The sequence below is a fragment of the Pinus tabuliformis genome, chromosome 2_1, assembly GCF_031772625.1.
Source record: "Pinus tabuliformis cultivar Carrire ecotype Pingquan chromosome 2_1, CPIR1, whole genome shotgun sequence".
Taxonomy (NCBI): Eukaryota; Viridiplantae; Streptophyta; class Pinopsida; order Pinales; family Pinaceae; genus Pinus; species Pinus tabuliformis.
This window is the reverse complement of record NC_142299.1, coordinates 874,064,016-874,088,388: the sequence shown is the minus strand read 5'-3', so window position 1 is coordinate 874,088,388 and position 24,373 is coordinate 874,064,016. Positions and strand designations below refer to the sequence as shown.

Here is a 24,373-nt window from a genome sequence, read left to right as displayed (position 1 = left end):
TATAAGAGTGAGGAATTTTCAATTCAATGGCCGTTTTTCATTATCTTTACGAACACATCTTTGTCACGCGTAATTTTATGTTTTCGACGAATTTTCAATTTCATGGCCGTTTTTCATTATCTTCACGAACACATCTCTGTCACGCATAATTTCATGTTCTTCGCTGTCAATCATCAGATTTGGGTCACTCAAATAATGGAGGGAAAGGTTCATGTGCTGCTGCTATTCAGTTTTGGCGTGGACCCTAACTCTTCCTTTCAGAAAATTGTCCCGTCTCTGCTCAGTACGGTGCCCAACCATACACAGTGGGGTTTGCAGGTCCGGATATAGGTGGCAGTTTCTCTATGGACAATAATTCATTAGGGCTGCTTTATCCTCCATCTACCAGATGCCATTGGGACCCTACTTCCAGGCTTTATCCCAAATGTAATAATCTTCCTCATACACAAATGATAAACAAGGTACATCGAACTTCAGGCGCTCTGCAACCTTTACTTTTGAATCAAATAATGGGTTCCTGAAAAAGGCACAAAACCACGAGGATTCCCTTAAAAATTGACGTCATAAATAAATTATACTCCTCTGAGCATGTATCCTCGGCTCTGGTTTAAATCCTGGGGACTGCTCGACTAGCAAGGCGTGCACCATGATGAAGAAATAGAGGAGCGCCGCTTCCATTTATGTAGCAGATCTAAGATTTGTGTTGAGGGGAGCTCTTCAGCTGTTTGTCTATTTTATTTGATGAAATATGCCTATACGTTAAGCTCTACAATGGCGGGCAGTGGGCCAGAAAGGCCTCCGAGGCATTTACAGATGAAGCTTTTGTTTGGAATGAAAAGCACACACGGGCTCATGGTGGGTGGAAACCACACTGCCGCCAGATTTTGCACGCGATAGATCCCGTCTCCGCTTCCCCGCTGGTAAATCTCCTTTTCTTTCCTTTGCTCGATCTTTATTGTTCAGCAAATGACCGCAACGTTTCCCAACGAGAAACGATCTGAGTTTGAAAAATCTCAAATCCTGGACGTGTTTTTAAAGAAAAAGAAATCTGACATCCTGAGTGATAAAAAATGGCAAAATAAGGCCACAGTTCGCTAGATATGTCCTTCTTCCACTGCCTTAGCTCTCGATCTGATCACATCAGAGGCGCGATGGCCGCAAAACTGATAAAGCTGGAACTTTTGTACGGCTCCATGGGGAATAGGATCGTGGTCCGGTCAATTTGCTTTGCAATGGCCCTGGCCGTAATGCCAGTTCTTTACGTATTCCAAGATCCTTCGCCATGTGACCTCTCGGACTATCCGGATTACTGCATCGTTAATTTCAGGAGCAACCCAAACTTGCCGTTCCGGAGGATCTCATTTCTTTCCTTCTCCGACAACACCAAACACCCCGAGGTCTCCAAGACTGATTCCCTCTACAAACCCAGACCCTCTGTGCGTGTAGGGATCGAATCCCACGCCCCAAAGAAGATCTGGGCAAGCAAGGCGTGGAGACAGGAGGTGGAATTTTACTCCGCGATCTTTCAGAAGCTTAGCGAGCGGGGTTTCCTTCGTCCCGGGCTCAAAGCGCTCTGCGTTGGGGCTGGCTCGGGGCAACCAGTGCTGGCGCTGCGGGAAAACGGCCTGCCAGACGCAATAGGAATCGATCGCAAGTCGTTCGCGCCGCTGGTGAGAAAGGGCGATATTAACCGTCTTCCCTTTGCTCATGATTCATTCGACTTGGTATTCTCGGGGTCGTTCGATCGAGCCCTGGTTCCCGCACTGCTCGCCTCCGAGGTCGAGCGCACGCTTAAGACAGGAGGTGTGGCAGTGATGCTGGTCTCGCCGCGGCGATTAAATGTGGGCAATGCCATGAACCCCTTCTACTCGATAAGTCCCGTGGTAGCCCTCTTCAGAAACTCGGATGTCATTCATGTGACTCGGGTCGGGCCGCCTAATGGCCAGGACGCAACCGTAATTGTTCTTCGCAAGCGAACTTTCGGCAATTCTAAGGCACTGGGATTGGTACAGGAATATTCATGCCCTAAGCAGAACAGGAGCTTAGTTAAGCTTGCAGAACCCTTGACAATGGACCACAGCAATGCCAAATACTTGCCCAATGTGAAAGACATCAGCGCCTATAAACGCCATATTTATGTAGAAATTGGGGGCAACAACAACGCCAACACTACAGAAGCAGATTCAGGGTGGTTCAGGGCTTCTTACCCAAAGCAAAACCAAAGTTTCGATATCTATGTCCTTACTGGTAATTCTCCTGGATTCAAGTCTCTGCCACCTGGATCACTGAATTCAATAAAACAGGTCGTGGATGATGATGCCAGGCTGAGAAGCAGCAGTGAATCTGGTACAGCAGGCCCGGACATTGCAGGATGGCTGAGTGAGATGGGTGTTAGCGATGATGATTTTGTGGTTATGAAGATGGGATTCGAACATGTGACCAAAGAGATGATCAGAGAATTGATTAATGAGAGCGGAACAGGGTTTATGTGTCTCATTGACGACCTCTTCCTGCAGTGTTCTTCTTCGTCTTCTTTCCAGGACGACTACAAAGATGGCCGCTTACTTGAAGAAGTTAATGGGGAATGCCTGCAGTTCCTTCGGACTCTCAGAGATCATGGTATTTTCGTGCATCGATGGTGATTGAATAGCAGGTAAGCACTATCACTACTACTATTATTACTACTAAATAATGCTATAGAATAAAATGCTTGTTCGTCTTGAAGAGAGATTTGGCGGCAGCTGTCTGAGGTTGTGCCTGACAAATCCATGGCCGGTTCATTTATAATGTGCAAGCGTCTATATGAGTAGCAGACACCCAGTTTTTTTTTTTTTTTTTGCATTAAACCGTCTGGATTAAGTTCTCGTTATAGAATATGCTTTGGATTTAGAAATTAACAAATATTTTTGCATTAAACTGTCTGGATCAAGTTCGTGCTTTAGAATATGATTTGAATTTAGAAATTAAGAAATATTTGCTATAGCATTGCTTATGATTAAAAATTTATATTCACTATGTAGTTGGCATAGTAAAATAATAAGCAACGTATATGATTTTGGCTTTTTAAGCATTTTATATTCAATAATGTATATTCCAATTTCCAGGACCATCAATATTCTTTACTACCTATACATTTGATCGCAATCAACCATTAAGTCCAAAATGTAAGAATGATTTTTTTTTAGTATTTTTATATTTCACTTATGGTGTGTTTCTTTTAGTGTTTTTATCTTTATTGGTTTTGTATCAATCATAAATTCGAACTATTTTTTGGGCGGTAATCGAAACGGTTATCTTTATATTCAAAGATTTTGTAAGTTCACAGTTCAACATACAGTTTAACTTGTCTTGATGATGAACCACACTGGTTGGTTCGAAACGTCGACAAATGATGTTTCATGTGATCTTCGTCCAAAAAAAACTTGATATGGATCACAGAAGTCTAAGCTCTACTAATAATTCTTTCAATAATTTTTATTATTATTAAAATTTATATTCAAAATTTTATAACATCATTTTTAAATTAAAAAAAAGATGTACATATTTTTATAAATTTTGAAAAATATCGAACATAATTAATAGTTACGAGAGTGTTTAGTTCAGAACAAGTTTAATGTTAAATTTTTTTGGGTTAGCTTTATTAGTTCTATTATCATATTAACTGGTTTTCTTTCCTTATTGTTCAAAAAATTTATTGACAATTAAACCATTAAGAGTGCTATATTTTGCTGAGAAAATTTATTGACAATTAAGCCATTAAGATTGCTATATTGCTATAGTTAACTATATTAACAATGTTTTTTTGAACTGTTTTCTCTTCCTTGAAAAATCTAGTGACAAATGAGCTGTTGAGAGTGTTATATTTTGATAGCTAATTATATCAACAGCCATGTTTTCAAGAACATCATATTCACTTTGCAATCTACCATTTTGTAACTTTTGTTGCTACAGTTTTCAGTTTTCATCAATAGTGTAATTTCAATAGTGTAATTTCAACATTCTTGTTAGTCTCTTGTGTTTGTGCTTGACCTGCTAGAAATAATAATTTTTGTTGCTACACAATTTTCATCATTAGTATAATTTTAACATTTTTGTGAGATTTTTGTGTTTGACCTGCTAGAGTAGTAATGGCCACTTTGCTTTTTAAGATAACCATGAGCTTGCAAATGGGCAACAATTAACGAAAAATTTAGGGGCTAATATTAGTAGGTGCGCTAATTTTTCATGTTTTTTCCTATAAATTTTTTTTGCCAATTTCCATTTTTTTCTATAACATTATTTTATCTTAAAAATCTCCAAAATCCCAATATAAAAATAATTAAAAATTTAAATATTTTTATAAAAAAAATCATCAAACATTTTACAATTTGCGTATTAGGGACTAGTAAAATTCTGCAAGATTTTTAAACTTTAAGATAAACTTCCATAAAAATTTCCTTGGCAACAACCTGCATATACTTGTTAGCCATTAGTAGCTCCAACCAAGTGCTTTATATCTACTGTCCTCCTACCACTCCTTGATTTTTCAAATTAACTTTAGATGTGCTAAAATAGAAGATTGCACATAGACCCAAAGCCAAAAGTGGAGTATAGAACTTGGCTACTATCCCCTCTGTTAATGATGCTCAAAAAGGATTGGTGAAGCCTCACAATAATATAACCAACCAATAACCATTTCCCACACCAAATTCTTATGAGAAAATGAAATAAATAATACTTTGAACTTTTCAGGCATGTGAAGAAGTTCCAAGCACATGAAATTCTAAGATTACAAATGAAGAATAAACACCTAAAGCACATCAAACTTCTTGGCCATGATACCACATACATTAAGGATTATGAGGGGAGGTGGTTTATTTCAACTCCCCATTGAATCCATTGTGTGCAAAATGACACAAACATCTCCTCCATCCATTGAACTTGATTGAAAACATGCAATTTAACCAACTGTATGTTTAATATATATGGAACCCTAGATAACTTGGCCTTCTTATGAATACACTTGATTACAAGTGTAAAGTCTCTAATGACAATTATTAATTGCTAGTGGTCTTTGCCAATCCCCACACAAAGGAGATAAAAAATGAGTATTCACACTCTCACCACTACTTGTGAATTTGAATGATAAAAGTGTGTGATGACAACTCCATTTGGAAGTTGTTGATCTATTTTGAATATGTTTTGTAATGATGGATGCACCTAGTGACCTCCGAACAAGAGTTTTATTTGATAAATTTAATTGTAAAAACTATGTAGACTTTTGTTCCAAAAAAAGTTCAATCATTTTTTCTTTTGCTAAACTTCACGTCCTTCAAATTTGTAGCCTATAGGGCTCATTCTTTGCAAGCCTATAGGGCCCATCCAACTGTTGGATAGGGTCCCTAGGGTCATTTTTGGGGTTAGTTAACCCAAATTTTGTAAATTTTTTGTAAAAGATGTAAAGTCTTCGCGAAATGTGGATGCGGAGCGCGCAACTAGATAGGAGTCAAAGGGTTTTTAGCCCCTTGTTTGGATAAGTAAATAGGTTGGTTTTGAAACTCACCCATGGTCCGCAGACCATGGTATTGTATTGAAGAAAGTTATATATAGTTGAGTCATAGTGAGTCTAAGAGGTAGCTAAGAGAAAGTAAGCCAAGATAGAGATTTATTTTGGTTAAGTGCTAAGGCAGGAAGGCTTTGCTTCCTGTACTTAGGCGAAAGGGGAAGGCTCCTGCAGCTGAGTGTGCAGGAGGCCTTGGTAAGTCTGCAGCTGAGTGCACGGACCCCTGTAGCTGAGTGCGCAGGGTAAAGAAGTCTGTAATCTGAACGTTGAAGCTTAATAAAGACTGATTTTGAAGAAATATTGTGCATCTGAGTATTATTGTCAATTCTGTTTATGTTATGATCTATCGCTTTATAATATGTTTTCTATGGAAAAATGTATAAATGTTGCGTGAATCTAATGAATCTATCATATTTATGCATGTCTTAAGTAATTATATGTGTTCACAAATTTAAGGGCTAATTCTATTGTGATTTCTGATGAATCAGATAGATCTACACGAAGGTAGATCTAAGGTTATTACTTGGTGCGTGAAGGCAGTTAGATTGCTTCTTTACGGTGTATAAATGCTGATCACAGGCCTTCACGAATGTCTAGAATCCATTCCCTTAGAGTTACAGTGTCAGGCCATAGAATGATACCGAGCTGTGCGAAGGCGGATCTGAGCTATAACCACTTATCACACTGTCTCTGGATGGAGAAACCTGGTTCTAGCATCCCCCAATACTGCTTCGGGTGAGACTACAGCTTGCGCTATGCAAGTTGTTGCTTAAAGGGTCAGCAGTTAGGGTTTTGTTGGTTGGCGCGAACAACTTTAAACTTGGGTTAGGCCCCCTTAAGCAAACAAATGGTTCCATTCCCGAGGTCGGGATCTATCTAAGAGATGTGCGATAAATGGTTCCCTATGAAGAAAGAGATTGACAAGTGGATTGATCGAGACGTGCACGCGTTCGCAGCTCAAGGGAACAGGAGCCCTAAATTGTCCAAGGAGTAGTGGTTGCAGAGATTTTCTTACATAGATGAGACTGACACGTTCTTCTATTTCTTCCCTAAAGAACTACATGAGTGGTTGTCTAAATTCGCTTATAGTCAAGGGATGTGGAGGCTTAATGGTCCTATAGTGTGGAGTCCTGAGTTGGTGCAACGTCTGGAGGCATCAGAAAGCAATATCGCACGGGCTGTGGATCACTGGATTGATTGCACATTGGGAAGCTTTGTGACTTATTTCGCTATCGATAGGAATATCAGTTATAGAAAAAATGAAGGCTCTTTAAACGACCGTGAGGTAAGTATCTGAAGTCACTAAATACTGCGATTAAAATACTGTTATGTGAAAAGAGGGTTATGTTGTTACCTTGATGTTTGGGGCTACACAAAGCGGGAGATTCTTTAGAAGAAACAAAGGATCCAACTCAGAATATAGTTCGCTCATTGAACCCCCTTCAAGCGACGACGAAGGAACGGTGTTGACTATGCCGCGAAGTGTAGTTCAGTTAATTACACAGGGTATTCCGAGGATACCTCATCCATCCACTCCACCCCCACCTCCACCTCCACCTCATACACCTATGCCTTCACCCCCTCCACCTCCATTTCCACCATTCAACATGGTGAACGCAATGAAGATGCCGATTTTTAAAGGAACAGGGAGCGAAGATCCCAAACAGTTTTGGTTTGTCGTAGGAGCTGTTTGGACAACACAACAGATTACAGATGATAATATTAAGAAAGCGCAGCTAGTTACAACCTTACAGGATTGCACATTAACATGGTATATCAAGTATTGCAATTGATAACCCCAACACGACGTTGGCAGATACCCAGTTAGCTCTGAACCGAGAGTTCAATAAGCCTAAGTCAGAGGCATAGTCGGTAATTGAATTTAAGGAAATCCAACAGAAGATAGATGAGACACCTTGGAACTTTGATCAGAGGTTGAAGTGTTTGATTAGGCTGGCCAATATGGTAATCATAGATTCCCAACATCATGACTGGTTTATAACGTCACTCTTGCCACATTTAAGAGTACCTCTGTCACAACAGAAGATAGCAACGCAAGTGGAAGCCTTGGAGATTGCGATGAAGTTAGATGTCTCGTCTATACATGATACGAACCTGAGAGTGAAACAGATTCATTCACAACTAGAAAGTTTGCACTTGGAGTTGCAGAGCTTGAAGAAAGGAAAGGAAGCTTAGTCAGAGGTGCACGATGAGGTCTGGTGTCTGAAGTGTAAGAGCCATGGACATGATAAGGATCATTGCTCGGTCTATAATAACTATAGGGGGAAGCCCTGTTCCCCTGAAACTAGAGAATAATGTTGGGATGAGTATTGCGTTATGGTGCTCTATCTGTCAGGTTAAAAGATAACATGATACTGATAACTGCCATTTATTGAAAAAATTTGTACAAACCCTTCAACAATTGTTTTGCAGTTTTTGTAAGTCTGTAGGACACAATGAACACCATTGTAGGAGTTATGAGCTGATGATGGATAGAACCCCTACCTAAAGGATGCAGTTAGAGAACCAACATCAGGATCAAGGTGCATGAGTAGCATATGGAGGATTCCAAGGCTGAGGATGAGGAAGCGGTGCTAGACCAGGTTGAGGGCGTGGGTAGGTAATCTGCTATAACTGTGGCGAAGCAGGGAACTTCGCGCGAAATTGTACAAACCCCACACATCCCTCGTGTCCATATTGTCGATAGTTTGACCATGTCATAGAGGAATGTCTAGTCCTCATGACAAAGATGCAAGAAAAGGAGCAACCCCAACAACCTACACAGAACATTCAAATGATGAGGACCGAGCCTCGTGAAGGAGATTAGAGCATAAATATCGTGCTAAGAAGTGGCATGGTGACTGGTGCAGATAAAGGTAAGCAGCCCAAGGAAGACGGATGGGTGCACAAGGATGTTGAGAAGGAAGTAGATTTGATCTTAATCGTGCTAAGGATACCTTCATGAAAGTAAAGAAGAACTTCGCTGAGGCCTCCACCTCAAGAAGTCAGGAGAAAATGCCAGAAACTAGTGTGACACAAGAATTAGATCCTTCAATATTCGCTACTTTCCTGAAGACTTGTATGAAGTTATTGTGCGATCAGAAAGTAGTAGAAAGATTGCAAGAGTTAATAGACAAGTGTGTAAATAAAGAAAAGGCTCTCGTTGAACAGTGCATAGTAAGAAAGATTAGTAAGCATAAGACGCGAACAGGGCACGAGATGAGACTAACTGCGCAAATAGGAGAATACGAAATGGACCAGGTAATCTTGGATTCGAATGTCCTACCTAAGCAGACATGGGAAAGGATGGGGAGACCTACGCTGCAGTGGCCTCTTATTCAGTTGCGCATGGAAAATTAGCAGAAGAATATCCCTATGGGGAACTTATATGGTGTAATGGTGGACATTGAGGGTGCAAGCGCACTGACTGATTTGAGTTCATTGAAATAGTGGATGACAATAAATCTTACCTTGCGTTATTAGGAATTGACTGGGCTATTGATATGAACGGGGTAATCAACTTAAAAAAGTGGAAGATGACATTTGAAAAGAAGTCGCTCAGAGTTGTAGTGCCACTAGACCCTGCAGAAGGAGCACGTTATACTGGACCTATTCGCGACTATGTAGAAAGTGATGATGATCTAGATCATATATACAAGATAACAGCGTGAGATGAGGATTGGATCAATCCTACAGCCAATGGATGAATTGCGTGGGATAGGGATAGCTCCTGCACCTCAGATTCGGATGAAGAGCTTGAACAGTGGCATAATCGCTTACATGAAATATTCACGCTCTGCTTCAATATAATGACCAAATCGTTGAGGTGTGTCTCGAATAAGGTAAGAAACCTTCTGCATTAGGATGGTTTGATTGATGTGGAACTGGTTTCAGATGGATTTGAAAGGGAAGTACCAGAAGAGCATCGATTCCATGCACTGTAGTTGGTGTTGCGCGCTACGCCTACCCGTTGGTGGGGTATGCATAAGGAGAACTTTGCTGGATGGAAAGAATATAGACGAATGAAATTACGATTTGTGTATGCTAATACGCGAATGATAGAAAAAACAGTGGGAAGGATGATTCACACGATCATTTGGCATGATGGACTAAGGCCTGGGGAACAGAACCACAACCAGAGTGGGTGCACATTTTTTGTCACACCCTAGATGCAATCCCAATGAACTGGTATTTGGAGATGGATCTTCGCCATGGAACAACTGAGTGGGACATCTTAAGGGAGATTTTTATATTAACTTTTAGCTTTGAGGATGGGTTTGAGAGCATTGATGAGGTGATACAAGAGATAAAAGTAGTTATATTCAGAACACGGAAGGAATCAATACAATGGGCTCAGCTAGATTGGAGTACACAACTGTGCCATGTGTTGGAATGTTACAATGTGACTGCTGAAGAAGACGAAGATGATCTGCGGAATATTACCATATTCTAGAAATAGAAGGACAACATGAAGTCGAAGGATCGAAGGTGACGAACTCGGATGTATCAGAGCCATTGAGAACTCGACAAGTAAACATTAGATCTGAAGAAGAACCTAAGTTCACGAAGATAAGAGACTATTGGGACGAAGATATGGTTGATAAGGTAGTTGAGCTGCTGCACGAGTACCAGATTTATTCCTAGTGAAGTTTTCAAATTTGAAAGGGATCATTAGAGATTTAGGTGTTATGAAGATCACATTGAAGCCTAATACGAAGCCTGTTAAGCAGCGGCCTTATCGGTGGAATCCAAAATATAAAGAGAAGGTGCGTCAAGAACTAGATAAGATGCTGGATGTCGGTATTATTGAGTTGGTAGAGGAATCAGATTGGGTAAGCCCAATGATGTCCAAGAAAAGAAACAGAAAGGTGAAATTCGCATATGCGTAGATCTGCGGGAGCTGAATGATGCATTTGTGCATGATCCGTTTCCAATATCGTTTACTGATGAAGTGTTAGAAAATGTTGGTGGACAGGAAATGTATTCGTTCACTGATGGATTTTCGGGATATCATCAAACAAAGATCGGGCCAAAAGATCGAAGAAAAACAACCTTCGCACCAAGTGGGGTTGCTTTCAATATACAGTTATGCCATTCAGATTAAAGAACAAGCTTGCAATATTTTCTTAGGTAGTGATCGTGACATTCAAAGAGTTTATTCATAAATTCTTGGAGGTATATTTTGACGATTGGACTGTGTTTGGATTACTGAGGCGCCATGTTGCGAGTTTGCACCTTATCCTCGATACCTGTCGAAGGTATCAGATTATGCTGAACTTGAAGAAGTGCATATTCTGTGTGCTCTTTGGAATTTTTCCCGTCCATGTTGTATGTAAGCAAGGATTGACAGTGGACCCCGCTAAGATCGCTGTAATTGTGAATTTGGAGGCTCCTAGGAATATGAAACAACTGCGTGCCACATTGGGACACTCTAGGTATTATGGGAAGTTTATCAAGGCGTATGCCCAGATAATCGCGCCGATAGAGAAATTGTTAAAGAAAGATGTGATGTTTTGTTATGATGAAGACTGTCAGTGCAACGTGGATACCTTGCAGTAAAAAAAGGTGACAACGCCTATTTTGGTGATCCTGAACTAGAAGAAAGAGTTCCATGTGCATGTAGATGCATTTTGTATTGCGCTAGGAGCAATATTAACATAGGTGGGTGAAGGAGAGATTGATCATCCGATAGCTTTCGCAAGAAGAAAGTTATCCAAAGCTGAGAAGAATTGCTCCATTACAAAGCGCGAAGAGTTGGCGATGGCCTACATGTTGTAGAAGTTTAGGCATTATTTGTTAGGTGGACACTTTAAAATGTATACAAATCACTTGCGCTAAAGTATCTGGTCAATAAGCATGTGTTGGGGGGAAAGATATGCCGATGGTTACTATTATTTAAGGAGTATGATTTTGAAGTGATTGTGAAGCCTCAAAGGCTGAATTCAGGTGCAGACCATCTACTACGGATTGAAATAGGTGAGGAACCAAGTAGTTTGGAGGAAGGACTCTCGGACGCGCAGCTCTTTGCGATGCGTGTCACGGATGATCATTTTACTGATACCGTTCAATTTTTAACAACGGGAACAACCTCGGAAGGTTATTCCATTCAATAAAAGAAGGAGTTAGTAGTTCGCGCTGTGGATTTTTAGTGATTGTGGGTCACTTGTATAAGATGAGAATGTATGAGATACTGCGAAAGTATGTTCCAGAGTTTGAATGAGCTAGTATCTTAGCTGAAGCCCATGGGGGAGTGGTAGGAGGTCACTATGCAGGGAAAACGACCGCGCAGAAGATTTTGTGCACTAGGTTATGGTGGTCGACATTACACAAGGATTCGAAGGCATACTGCAAGGCGTACGATGCTTGCCAAAGGATGGGGAAGCCTTCTCGAAAGGATGAATTTCCTTAAGTATAACTTGGTCTAGTGTAGAGTTAGGTAAAGTGTGTTTCTTTACTATGTACATTTGTAACTTACAATCTGACGATCACGATATGTTCTAGACATGAACTGATCTGAGGGTTCATTCTCTCCTCGGTATCACCGACACTTGATCTGTGGCTTAACACCTGATTAGTCCATGATCTCTATTTAAAGAGCATGGAGGGTGATTTGTAGGGTGACTGTTCATGAGAGAAACTTATGTAAATTTTCTTTCTTTTATTAATAAATTGCCTGAAGTGGCCGCGTTGGCTCAGGTCGTGGGCTCTTTCTCTCTTTGAGGGTTTTAGCCACGTTAAGAATACTAGTTTATTGATATGTGATCTGTTTGTGAACGGTGTCCTTTGGTGTTCTATTTGAGGAACTTACCCTGTAAATCCCTACATGGTATCAAAGCTATTTGAAGGCCGCATCCATTGGTGATCCAAATCCGAAGTCGGTACAACTGCATTCGACTGTCGTTTCCTAGATCTATTGTTTCTGGTTGTTTTCGGGTTGAGAGTACTGCTCTGTTGTGTTAGGAGCATCTGTTCTAGTGAGGAACCCCTTTCGTTTCACGCAAAAAGGTTTCTAGTAGCCTACTTATGTCATTTTTGAGATTTGGAGGTATACAATCTTTATTTGCGGTTTTAGTTATTTATCTCTTTGTTTATTTTGGTTTATTTATCTCTCTTTTTTTTATTATCGGATCTATACCTTTCATTTTTGCATATGCTCTTTGCCCTGCGACTCTGTGCGATCTGGGCAAACCAGAAACAGAAATGAAGGATTTTTCTCATGCGTATGTTCTTTTTCGTCGCACCTTAGTGTGATCTCGGAATAAAAACATCAAGGAAAATATTTAGTTTCCAGCAAAAGCTAACTTCAAGCCACAAGGTTTGGTTTTTTTTGTATGTCAGTGTTGGGTTGTGTAGTTTTTTGTTTTGTAGGCAAAAGAACTTTTTCAAGTAAGCACACACCCCAAAGCTTCAGTGACTAAAAAAAAACCCTTCCTCTTTTCAAAAATTACTAATATTTTAAACTAGTTCACTTGGTCCAAAGTTACTTTATGAGAATAGAGGTCTTGAGTTCAAGTCTTTCTTTTTGTTGAGTTACTCTTTCAAAAAGCACATGTAACTTATGTTTTAAAATTATTTTATGTAAAAGTGTTCTCACCCATTATAAAAAGTGAGTCACTTATAATTCTAAAGCCTCTTTATCTTTGATTTAAGTTACAATTTAGTGGGTAGCTCATAAAGTACCATTGTAAAAGTGACTTTCACTTATTTATAAAAGTGGGTCGCATTTTTTTTTTTTTGAAGGTGAGATAATTAGATTAAGTTTGGAAGGGTGGGGGGGCAGGGGGGGTTTAAATATAACATTATCATTCACTTATGCACATTCACATACTTCGTTGGCATCTTCAACAATTTTTTTTCAAAAAGCCGTAACTTTTTCATCTGGAAATCGTTTTCGGAGCCGTTTTTTTTTAATCAGCCTAATTTTATCTTAAAAAGCTCCAAAATTCCAATCTAAAAATAATTAAAAGTCTAAATATTTTTATAAAAAAATCATCAAACATTTTACAATTTGCGTATTAGAGACTAGTAAAATTATGCAAGATTTCTAAATTTTAAGATAAACTTCCATAAAAATTTCCTTGGCAACAACCTACATATACTTGTGAGGCATTAGTAGCTCCAACCAAGTGCTTTATATCCACTGTCCTCATACCACTCCTTGATTTTTCAAATTAACTTTAGATGTGATAAAATAGAAAATTGCACATAGACCCAAAGCCAACACACTACTAGACTAAACACTTGAACATTTTGACCTTCCTACAATGGAGTATAGAACTTGGCTACCATCCCCTTTGTTAATGATGCTCAAAAAGGATTGGTGAAGCCTCACAATAATATAACCAACCAATAACCTTTTCCCACACCAAATTCTTATGAGAAAATGAAATAAATAATACTTTGAACTTTTCAGGCATGTGAAGAAGTTCCAAGCACATGAAATTCTAGGATTGCAAATGAAGAATAAACACCTACAGCACATCAAAATTCTTGGCCATGATCCCACATATATTAAGGGTTATGAGGGGAGGTGGTTTATTTCACGTCCACATTGAATCCATTGTGTGCAAAATGACAAACATCTCTTCCATCCATTGAACTTGACTGATAACATGCAATTTAACCAGTTGTACGTTTAACATTTTAGGAACCCTATATAACTTGGCCTTCTTGAATTAAATTGAGTGCTCTTATGAAATATTCAATTGTGTGTTTAACATATAGAAGAACTGCATCTTTTAACAAAAAATTGGTGAATACACTTGATTACAAGTGTCAAGTCTGTAATGACAATTATTGATTGCTAGTGGTCTTTGCCAATACCCACACAAAGGAGATAAAAAATGATTATTCACACTCTCACCACTACTTGTGAATTTGAATGATAAAAATGTGTGATGACAACTCCATTTGGAAGTTGTTTATCTATTTTGAATATGTTTTGTAATGATGGATGCACCTAGTGACCTTCACACAAGAGTTTTATTTGATAAATTTAATTGTAAAAACCACGTAGACTTTTGTTCCAAAAAAAGTTCAATCTTTTTTGCTTTGCTAAACTTCACGTCCTTTAAATTTGTAGCTTATAGGGCTCATTCTTTGCAAGCCTATAAGGCCCATCCAACTGTTGGGTAGGGTCCCTAGGGTCATTTGTGGGGTTAGTTAATCCAATTTTTGTAAAAGATGTAAAGTCTCCGCGAAATGTGGATGCGAAGAGCACAGCTAAATAGGAGTCAAAGGGGTTTTAGCCCCTTGTATGGATAAGTAAATATGTTATTTTTGAAACTCACCCATCGTCTGCATACCATGGTTATTGTATTGAAGAAAGCTATATATAGTTGAGTCATAGCGAGTCTATGAGGTAGCTAAGAGAAAGTAAGGCAAGATAGAGATCTATTTTCTGTAAGTGCTAAGGCAGGAAGGCTCGACTTCCTGTACTTAGGCAAAATGAGAAGGCTCCTGCAGCCGAGTGCGCAGGAGGCCTTGGTAAGTCCACAGTTGAGTGCGCGGACCCCTATAGCTGAGTGCGTAGGGTAAAGAAGTATGTAATTTGAACATTGAAGCTTAATAAAGACTAATTTTGAAGAAATATTGTGCATTTGAGTATTATTGTCAATTCTGTTTATGTTATGATCTATCGCTTTATAATATGTTTTCTATGGAAAAATGTGAAAATGTTGCATGAATCTAATGAACCTATCATATTTATGCATGTCTTAAGTAATTATCTATGTTCGCAAAGTTAAGGGCTAATTCTATTGTGATTTCTGATGAATCGGATAGATCTACGTGAAGGCAGATCTAGGGTTATTACTTAGTGCGCGAAGGTAGTTAGACTGTTTCTTTAGGGTGTATAAATTCTGATCACAGACCTTCACGAATGTCTAGAGTCCATTCCCTTAGAGTTACAGTGTCAGGCCATAGAATGATACCGAGTTGCGCGAAGGTGGATATGAGCTATAACCACTTATCACACTATCTCTGGATGTAGAAACTTGGTTCAAGCATCCCCCAATACTGCTTCGGGTGAGACTGTTTCGAGAATAAGTACCCTAGGGGTTTGGGTTATAACCCCAACAGAGCATAAGCAAACTACAACAAGAAACACTCATACAACTTAGGAAAAATGCTTATATAATCAAACTACGTAAGAGTGATCGTACCCAGATTTCCTTCATTTGAGTAGTTCCACAGGGTTCAGACCCTCTGTAACTCCCAATGTTCTTCAAACTTGAAAATCATTCAATTCGAACATACATAGCAGTATAAAAGTAAAGTATATTCACGAAATTTGACTTTATACCATATAAACAAATGATTGATCATACATCAAAACAACATTCATATATGAATTACAACATAATTTGATGCATAAACAAATTTAATTTCGGAAACAAGACAACATTTCTTTTATTGCAGTAAGCTATAAATAACATGGAGAGAATTCACCTAAGTCTTCTTCTTCTGGCTCCAAGCGGAACTGTCCTTCAGATTCGTCCTATCCCAGCCTTCAAAAATCTTTTTCCATAACCAACACTATGATATCTCAAGCAAGAAGGAGAATATCTATAATCAAGGAAACAAAGGTTTCCTGAAGCTTGGGGAAGTGCATGAGGCATAGGGATTCATCAGACTCAGTCATGGATAATCTTATTATAATAACTCTATCTCTTCTCCTCCTTTAGGCCTTCCCATAGAAGTCTATTTATGCTTCTTCCAATTAGTTTTTTAGTTGGGAAACATTTGAGCTACGAGCAATAGGAGATAATCAATAGGTAAAACCCATGAACTTCGCCCATAATTAAAGAAAGTTAATGGGGAATGCCTGCAGTTACTTCAAACTCTCAAAGATCATGGTGTTTTCATGCATCGATGGTGATTTCATAGTAGTTTAAGCACTATCACTACTAGTAGTATTACTGCTAAATAATGCTATAGAATAAAATGCTTGTTCGTCTTGAAGAGAGATTTGGCGACAACTGTCTGAGGTTGTGCCTGACAAATCCATGACCGGTTCATTTATAATGTGCAAGCGTGTTTATGAGTAGCAGACACCCAGTGTTATTTTTTTTTTGCATTAAACGTTTGGATTACGTTCTCGTTATAGAATATGATTTGGATTTAGAAATTAACAAATATTTTTGCATTAAACCGTCTAGATCAAGTTCTCGCTTTAGAATATGATTTGAATTTAGAAATTAAGAAATATTTGCTATAGCTTTGCTTATGATTAAAAATTTATATTCACTATGTAGTTAGGATAGTAAAATAATAAGCAATGTATATGATTTTGGCTTTTTAAGCATATTTTATATTCAATAATGTATATTTCAATTTCCAGGACCATCAATATTCTTTACTACCTATACATTTGATCGCAATCAACCATATAAGTCCAAATTGTAAGAATGATTTTTTTTAGGTGTGTTTCTTTCAATGTTTTTATCTTTATTGGTTTTATATCAATCATAAATTCGAACTATTTTTTCGGTTGTAATAGAAACGGTTATCTTTATATTCAAAGATGTTGTAAGTTCACAGTTCAACATGAAATTATATTTTAAAAATATATTCTTTTAATGATTTTGATTATTATTAAAATTTATATTCAAAATTTTAGAACATTATTTTTAAATTAAAAAGAAAAGATATACATATTTTTATAAATTTTGAAAAATATTGAACATAATTAATAGTTAAGAAAGTGTTTAGTTCAATACAAGTTTAATGTTAAATTTATTTGGTTTAGCTTTATTCGTTCTATTATCATATTATCTGGTTTTCTTTCCTTATTGTTCAAACAATTTATTGACAATTAAGCCATTAAGAGTGCTATATTTTGCTGAGAAAATTTATTGACAATTAAGCCATTAAGATTGCTATATTGCGATAGTTAGCTATATCAAAAATGTTTTTTTGAACTGTTTTCTCTTCCTTGGAAAATCTAGTGACAAATGAGCTGTTGAGAGTGCTATATTTTGATAGCTAATTATATCAACAACCATGTTTTCAAGAGCATCATATTCACTTTGCAATCTACTATTTTGTAACTTTTGTTGCTACTTAGTTTTCATCAATAGTGTAATTTCAACATTCTTGTTAGTCTCTTGTGTTTGTGCTTGACCTTCTAGAAATAATAATTTTTGTTGCTACGCAATTTTCATCATTAGTGTAATTTTAACATTCTTGTGAGCTTTTTGTGTTTGTGCTTGACCTGCTAGAGTGGTAATGGCCACTTTGCTTTTTAAGATAACTATGAGCTTGCAAATGGGCATCAATTAGCAAAAAATTTAGGGGCTAATATTAGTAGGCAAGCTAATTTTCCATGTTTTTCATATAAAAAAATATTTGCCAATTTCTATTTTTTTCTAAAAATTATTTGCCCAAGTTTTATATTATAACATTATTTTATCTTAAAAATCTCCAAAATCCCAATACAAAAATAATTAAAAATCTAAATATTTTTATAAAAAAATTCATCAAACATTTTACAATTTGCGTATTAGGGACTAGTAAAATTCTGCAAGATTTCTAAACTTTAAGATAAATTTCCATAAAAATTTCCTTGGCAATAACCTACATATACTTGTGAACCATTAGTAGCTCCAACCAAGTGCTTTATATCTACTGTCCTCCTACCACTCCTTGATTTTTCAAATTAACTTTAGATGTTCTAAAATAGAAAATTGCACATAGACCCAAATCCAACAGTGGAGTATATAACTTGGCTACCATCCCCTTTGTTAATGATGCTAAAAAAGGATTGGTGAAGCCTCACAATAATATAACCAACCAATAACCTTTTCCCACACCAAATTCTTATGAGAAAATGAAATAAATAATACTTTGAACTTTTCAAAAGCATGTGAAGAAGTTCCAAGCACATGAAATTCTAGGATCACAAATGAAGAATAAACACCTAAAACACATCAAACTTCTTGGCGATGATCCCACATACATTAAGGATTATGAGGGGAGGTGATTTATTTCACCTCCCCATTGAATCCATTGTGTGCAAAATAACACAAACATCTCCTCCATCCATTGAACTTGATTGATAACATGCAATTTAACTAGCTGCATGTTTAATATATATGGAACCCTAGATAACTTGGCTTTCTTGAATTAAATTGAGTGATCTTATGAAATATTCAGTTGTATGTTTAACATATAAGGAGAACTGCATCTGTTAACAAAAAATTGGTGTATACACTAGATTGCAAGTGTAAAGTCTCTAATGACAATTATTGATTGCTAGTGGTCTTTGCCAATCCCCACACAAAGGAGATAAAAAATGATTATTCACACTCTCACCACTACTTGTGAATTTGAATGATAAAAATATGTGATGACAACTCCATTTGGAAGTTGTTGATTTATTTTGAATATGTTTTGTAATGATGGATGCACCTAGTGACCTTCGAACAAGAGTTTTATTTGATAAATTTAATTGTAAAAACCACGTAGATTTTTGTTCCAAAAAAAGTTCAATCATTTTTACTTTTGCTAAACTTCACGTCCTTCAAATTTGTAGCCTATAAGGCTCATTATTTGCAAGCCTATAGGGCCCATCCAACTGTTGGGTAGGGTCCCTAGGGTCATTTTTTGGGTTAGTTAACCCAATCTTTTTAAAAGATGTAAAGTCTCCACGAGATGTGGATGCGGAGCGCGTAACTAAATAGGAGTCAAAGGGGTTTTAGCCCCTTGTTTGGATAAGTAAATAGGTCGGTTTTGAAACTCACAGACCATGGTATTGTATTGAAGAAAGCTATATATAGTTGAGTCATAGCGAGTCTAAGAGGTAGCTAAGATAAAGTAAGGCAAGATAGAGATTTATTTTCGTTAAGTGCTAAGGCAGGAAGGCTCTGCTTCCTGTACTTAGGCGAAAGGGGAATGTTCCTGTAGCTGAGTGCGCAGGAGGCCTTGGTAAGTCTGCAGCTGAGTGCGCGGACCCCTGTAGCTGAGTGTGTAGGGTAAAGAAGTCTGTAATTTGAACGTTGAAGCTTAATAAAGACTAATTTTGAAGAAATATTGTGCATCTGAGTATTATTGTCAATTTTGTTTATGTTATGATCTATCGCTCTATAATATGTCTTCTATGGAAAAATGTATAAATGTTGCGTGAGTCTAATGAACCTATCATATTTATGCATGTATTAAGTAATTATCTGTGTTCGCAAAGTTAAGGGCTAATTCTATTTTGATTACTGATGAATCGAATAGAACTACGTGAAGGCAGATCTAAGATTATTACTTAGTGCGCAAAGGTAGTTACATGGCTTCTTTAGGGTGTATAAATTCTGATCACAGACCTTCACGAATGTCTAGAATCCATTCCCTTAGAGTTACAGTGTCAGGACATAGAATGATACAGAGCTGCGCGAAGGCGGATCTGAGCTATAACCACTTATTACATTGTCTCTAGATGGAGAAACCTGGTTCTAACATCCCCCAATACTGCTTTGGGTGAGACTCCAGATTGCACTATGCAAGTTGTTGCCGAAAGGGCCAGTAGTTAGGGTTTTGTTGGTTTGCGTGAACAACTTTAAACCTGGGTCAGCCCCCTTAAGCAAACAAATGGTTCCGTTGCCGGGGCTGGGATCTATCTAAGAGATGTGCAATAAATGGTTCCCTACGAAGAAAGAGATTGACAAGTGGATTGATCGAGACGTGCATGCGTTCACGGTTCAAGAGAACAGGAGCCCTAAATTTTTCAAGGAGTAGTGGTTGCAGAGTTTTTTTACATAGACGAGACTGACACGTTCCTCTATTTCTTCCCTGAAGAACTACATGAGTGGTTGTCTAAATTGGCTGATAGTTAAGGGACGTGGAGGCTTAGTGGTCCTATAGTGCGGAGTCCTGAGTTGGTGCGACGTCTAGAGGCATCAGAAAGCAATATCGCATGGGCTGTGGATCATTAGATTGATCGCACATTGGGAAGCTTTGTGACTTATTTCGCGATCGACAGGAATATCAACTATAGCGAAAATGAAGGCTCTTTAAAGGACCGCGAGGTAAGTATCTGAAGTCACTAAAGACTGCGATTAAAACACTGTTATGTGAAAGAGTTAGGATGTTTTATTCCAACGAGGATACTGCGATGACGAAGACGGGGACTACGCCGCGAAGTGTCGTTTAGTTAATTACGCAGGGTATTCCGAGGATACCTCATCCATCCACTCCACCCCCACCTCCACCTCCACCTCATACACCTACGCCTTCACCCCCTCCACCTCCATTTCCACCATTCAACATGGCGAACACAATGAAGATGCCGATTTTTAAAGGAACATGGAGCGAAGACCCAAATAGTTTGGTTTGTCGCAGGAGCAGTTTGGATAACACAACAGATTACAGATGATAATATTAAGAAAGCGCAACTAGTTACAACCTTACAGGATCGCGCATTAACATGGTATATCAAGTATTGTAATTGATAACCCCAACGCGGCGTTGGCAAATTCCCAGTTAGCTCTAAACTGAGAGTTCAGTAAGCCTAAGTCAGAGGCACAATCGGTAATTAAATTTAAGGAAACACAACAGAATATAGATGAGATACCTTGGGACTTTGATCAGAGGTTGAAGTGCTTGATCAGGCAGGCCAATATGGTAATCATAGATTCCCAACATCGTGACTGGTTTATAACGTCACTCTTGCCACATTTAAGAGTACTTCTATCACAACAAAAGATAGTAACGCAAGCGGAAGCCTTGGAGATTGTGATGAGGTTGGATGCCTTACCTATACATGATACAAACCTGAGAGTGAAACAGATTCATTCACATCTAGAAAGTCTGCACTTGGAGTTGCAGAGCTTGAAGAAAGGAAAGGAAGCTCAGTTGGAGGTGCACAATGAGGTCTGGTGTTTAAAGTGTAAGATCCATGGACATGATAAGGATCATTGCCGGGTCTATAATAACTATATTATAGGGGGAGGGCCTGTTCTCCAGAAACCAGAGAATAACATTGGGATGAGTGAGAGAGTTGCGTTATGGTGCGCTATCTGTCAGGTTATAGGATAACATGATACTGATAACTGCCATTTATTGCAAAAATTTGTACAAACCCTTCAACAGTTATTTTGCAGTTTTTCTAAGTTTGTAGGACACAATGAACGCCATTATAGGAGTTATGAGCTGATGATGGATAAAATCCCTACCTATAGGATGCAGGTAGAGAACCAGTGCCAGGATCAAGGTGCAGGAGTAGTGTATGGAGGATTCCAAGGCCGAGGATGAGGAAGCGGTGCTAGACCAGGTTGAGGTCGTGGGTAGGTAATCTGCTATAACTGTGGTGAAGCAGGGAACTTCGCGCGAGATTGTACAAACCCCACGCATCCCTCGTGTCAATATTGTCGATAGTTTGACCATGTCATAGATGAATGTCCACTCCTCATGAGAAAGATGTAAGAAAAGAAGGTGCAACCCCAACAACCTACACAAAACATTCAAATGATGAGGACTGAGCCCTGCGAAGGAGATCAGAACATAAATATCGTGCTAAGAAGTGGTATGGTGACTGGTGCAGATAAAGGTAAGCAGCCTAAGGAAAATGGATGGGTGCGCAAGGCTGCTTAGAAGGAAGTATATTTTGATCTTAATCGTGCTAAGGAGACCTTCATGAAAGCAAAGAAGAACTTCGTTGAGGCCTCCACTTTAAGAAGTTAGGAGAAAATGCTAGAAACTAGTGCGACACAAGAATTAGATCCTTCAATATTCGCTACTTTCTTGAAGACTTGTATGAAGTTACTGTGCGATCAGAAAGTAGTAGAAGGATTGCAAGAGTTAATAGACAAGTGTGAAAATAAATAAAAGACTCTCGTTGAACAGTGCACAATAAGAAAGATTGGTAAGCATAAGACGCGAACGGGGCACGAGATGAGACTAACTGCGCAAATAGGAGAATACAAAATGGACCAGGTAATCTTGGATTTAGGGTCTAATGCAAATGTCCTGCCTAAGCAGACATGGGAGAGGATGGGGAGACCTACGCTGCAATGGTCTCTTATTTAGTTGCACATGGAAAATTAGCAGAAGATTATCCTTATGGGGGACTTATATGGTGTAATGGTGGACATTGAGGGTACGAGGGTGCTGATTGACTTTGAGTTCATTGAAATAGTGGATGATAGTAACCCTTACCTTGCGCTATTAGGAATTTACTGGGCTATTGATATGAACAGGGTAATCAACTTAAAAAAGTGGAAGATGACATTTGAAAAGAAGTCGCTCAGAGTTGTAGTGCCACTAGACCCTGCAGAAGGAGCACATTATACTGAACCTGTTCGCGACTATGTAGAAAGTGATGATGATCTAGATCATATATACAAGATAACATCGCGAGATGAGGATTGGATCAATCCTACAGCCGATGTATGAATTGCGTGGGACAGGGATAGCTCCTGCACCTCAGATTCAGATGAAGAGCTTGAACAATGTCATAATCACTTACATGAAGTATCTACGCTCTGCTTCAATATAATGACCAAATCACTGAGGTGTGTCTCGACTAAGGTAAGAAAACTTCTGCATTATGATGGTTTGCTTGATGTGGAATTGGTTTTAGATGAATTTGAAAGGGAAGTACCAGAAGAGCATCGATTCTAGGTATTGGAGTTGGTGCTGTGTGCTACACCTAGACGTTGGTGGGGTACGCAGAAGGAGAACTTTGTTGGATGGAAAGAATACAGATGAATGAAATTACGATTTGGGTATGCTAATACATGAATGATAGAAAAAAAATAGTGGGAAGGATGATCCACACGATCATTTGGCATGATGGACTAAGGCTTGGGGAACAGAACCACAACTAGAGTGGGTGCACATTTTTTGTCACACCTTAGATGCAATCCCAATGAACTGGTATTTGGAGATGGATCTTCGCCATGGAACAACTGAGTGGGACATCTTAAGGGAGATTTTTATATTAACTTTTAGCTTTGAGGATGGGTTTGAGAGCATTAATGAGGTGATACAAGAGATAAAAGTAGTTATATTCAGAATGTCGAAGGAACTGATAGAATGGGCTCAGCTAGATTGGAGTACACAACTGTGCCATGCATTGGAATGTTACAATGTGAAGAACTCGAAAAGTAAACATTAGATCTAAAGAAGAACCTAAGTTCGCGAATATAGAGACTATTGGGACGAAGATACAATTGATAAGGTAGCTGAGCTGCTGCGCGAGTACCGTATTTATTCCCAATGAAGTTTTCAAATTTGAAAGGGATCATCGGAGATTTAGGTGTTATGAAGATCACATTGAAGCCTGATACGAAACCTATTAAGCAGCAGCCTTATCAGCGGAATCCAAAATATAAAGAGAAGGTGTGTTGGGCCTAAGAATTATCCTTAAAATACATCCACTTTCACTCCATTCAACATCCACTTTCTCTCCATTCACACATTTTCTCACCTCTATTCCACCACCATGTCATCACATTAGCTTCACTTTCATCATTAAATGGGTTATCATTGTGTTTTCCAAAACATTATTAATTCTTAGTATTTTTAAGAGAATTTGTGGTTAAACTTTAGAAAATAATACCCATATACTTATACCTAACAATTAGAATGAGTTTGTTGACATGTGTAGGTACAAAGGAAGCTTCTAAGGCACCCTTATGTGGCACTCTATGTTCAAATTCGAATTTGAGAAGATCATGAACCTCATGGATAAGATCATGGATCTCATGGAGAAGATCATGGAGGATAGGGTTATGTGTCACCATTGGTTGAGAGATATGTGGATTTGAAGAGGGAATAGTGGATCCACATTTATGAGTTTGTTATCATAACTTTTGTATAAATAGGAGTGTTATCTCCTTCATT

General features: G+C 38.4%; 1 protein-coding gene across 2 annotated transcripts in view; it reads left to right on the top strand.

The window, feature by feature from the left end:
- Positions 1-241: 241 nt before the first annotated feature.
- Positions 242-24,373, top strand: part of LOC149203443 (uncharacterized) — a 47,745-nt gene continuing 23,613 nt past the window's right edge. Inside the window, exons 1-2 of one of the 2 annotated variants that reach the window (XM_089403436.1) lie at positions 242-2,653; positions 24,138-24,345. In XM_089403436.1, coding sequence (XP_089259562.1) covers positions 1,101-2,642 — 1,542 coding nt within the window. In that variant the 5' untranslated portion in view covers positions 242-1,100 and the 3' untranslated portion in view covers positions 2,643-2,653; positions 24,138-24,345. Of the gene's footprint in view, positions 2,654-24,137; positions 24,346-24,373 lie in introns of those variants that run through there. The other variant, XM_089403437.1, reaches the window with a different exon arrangement.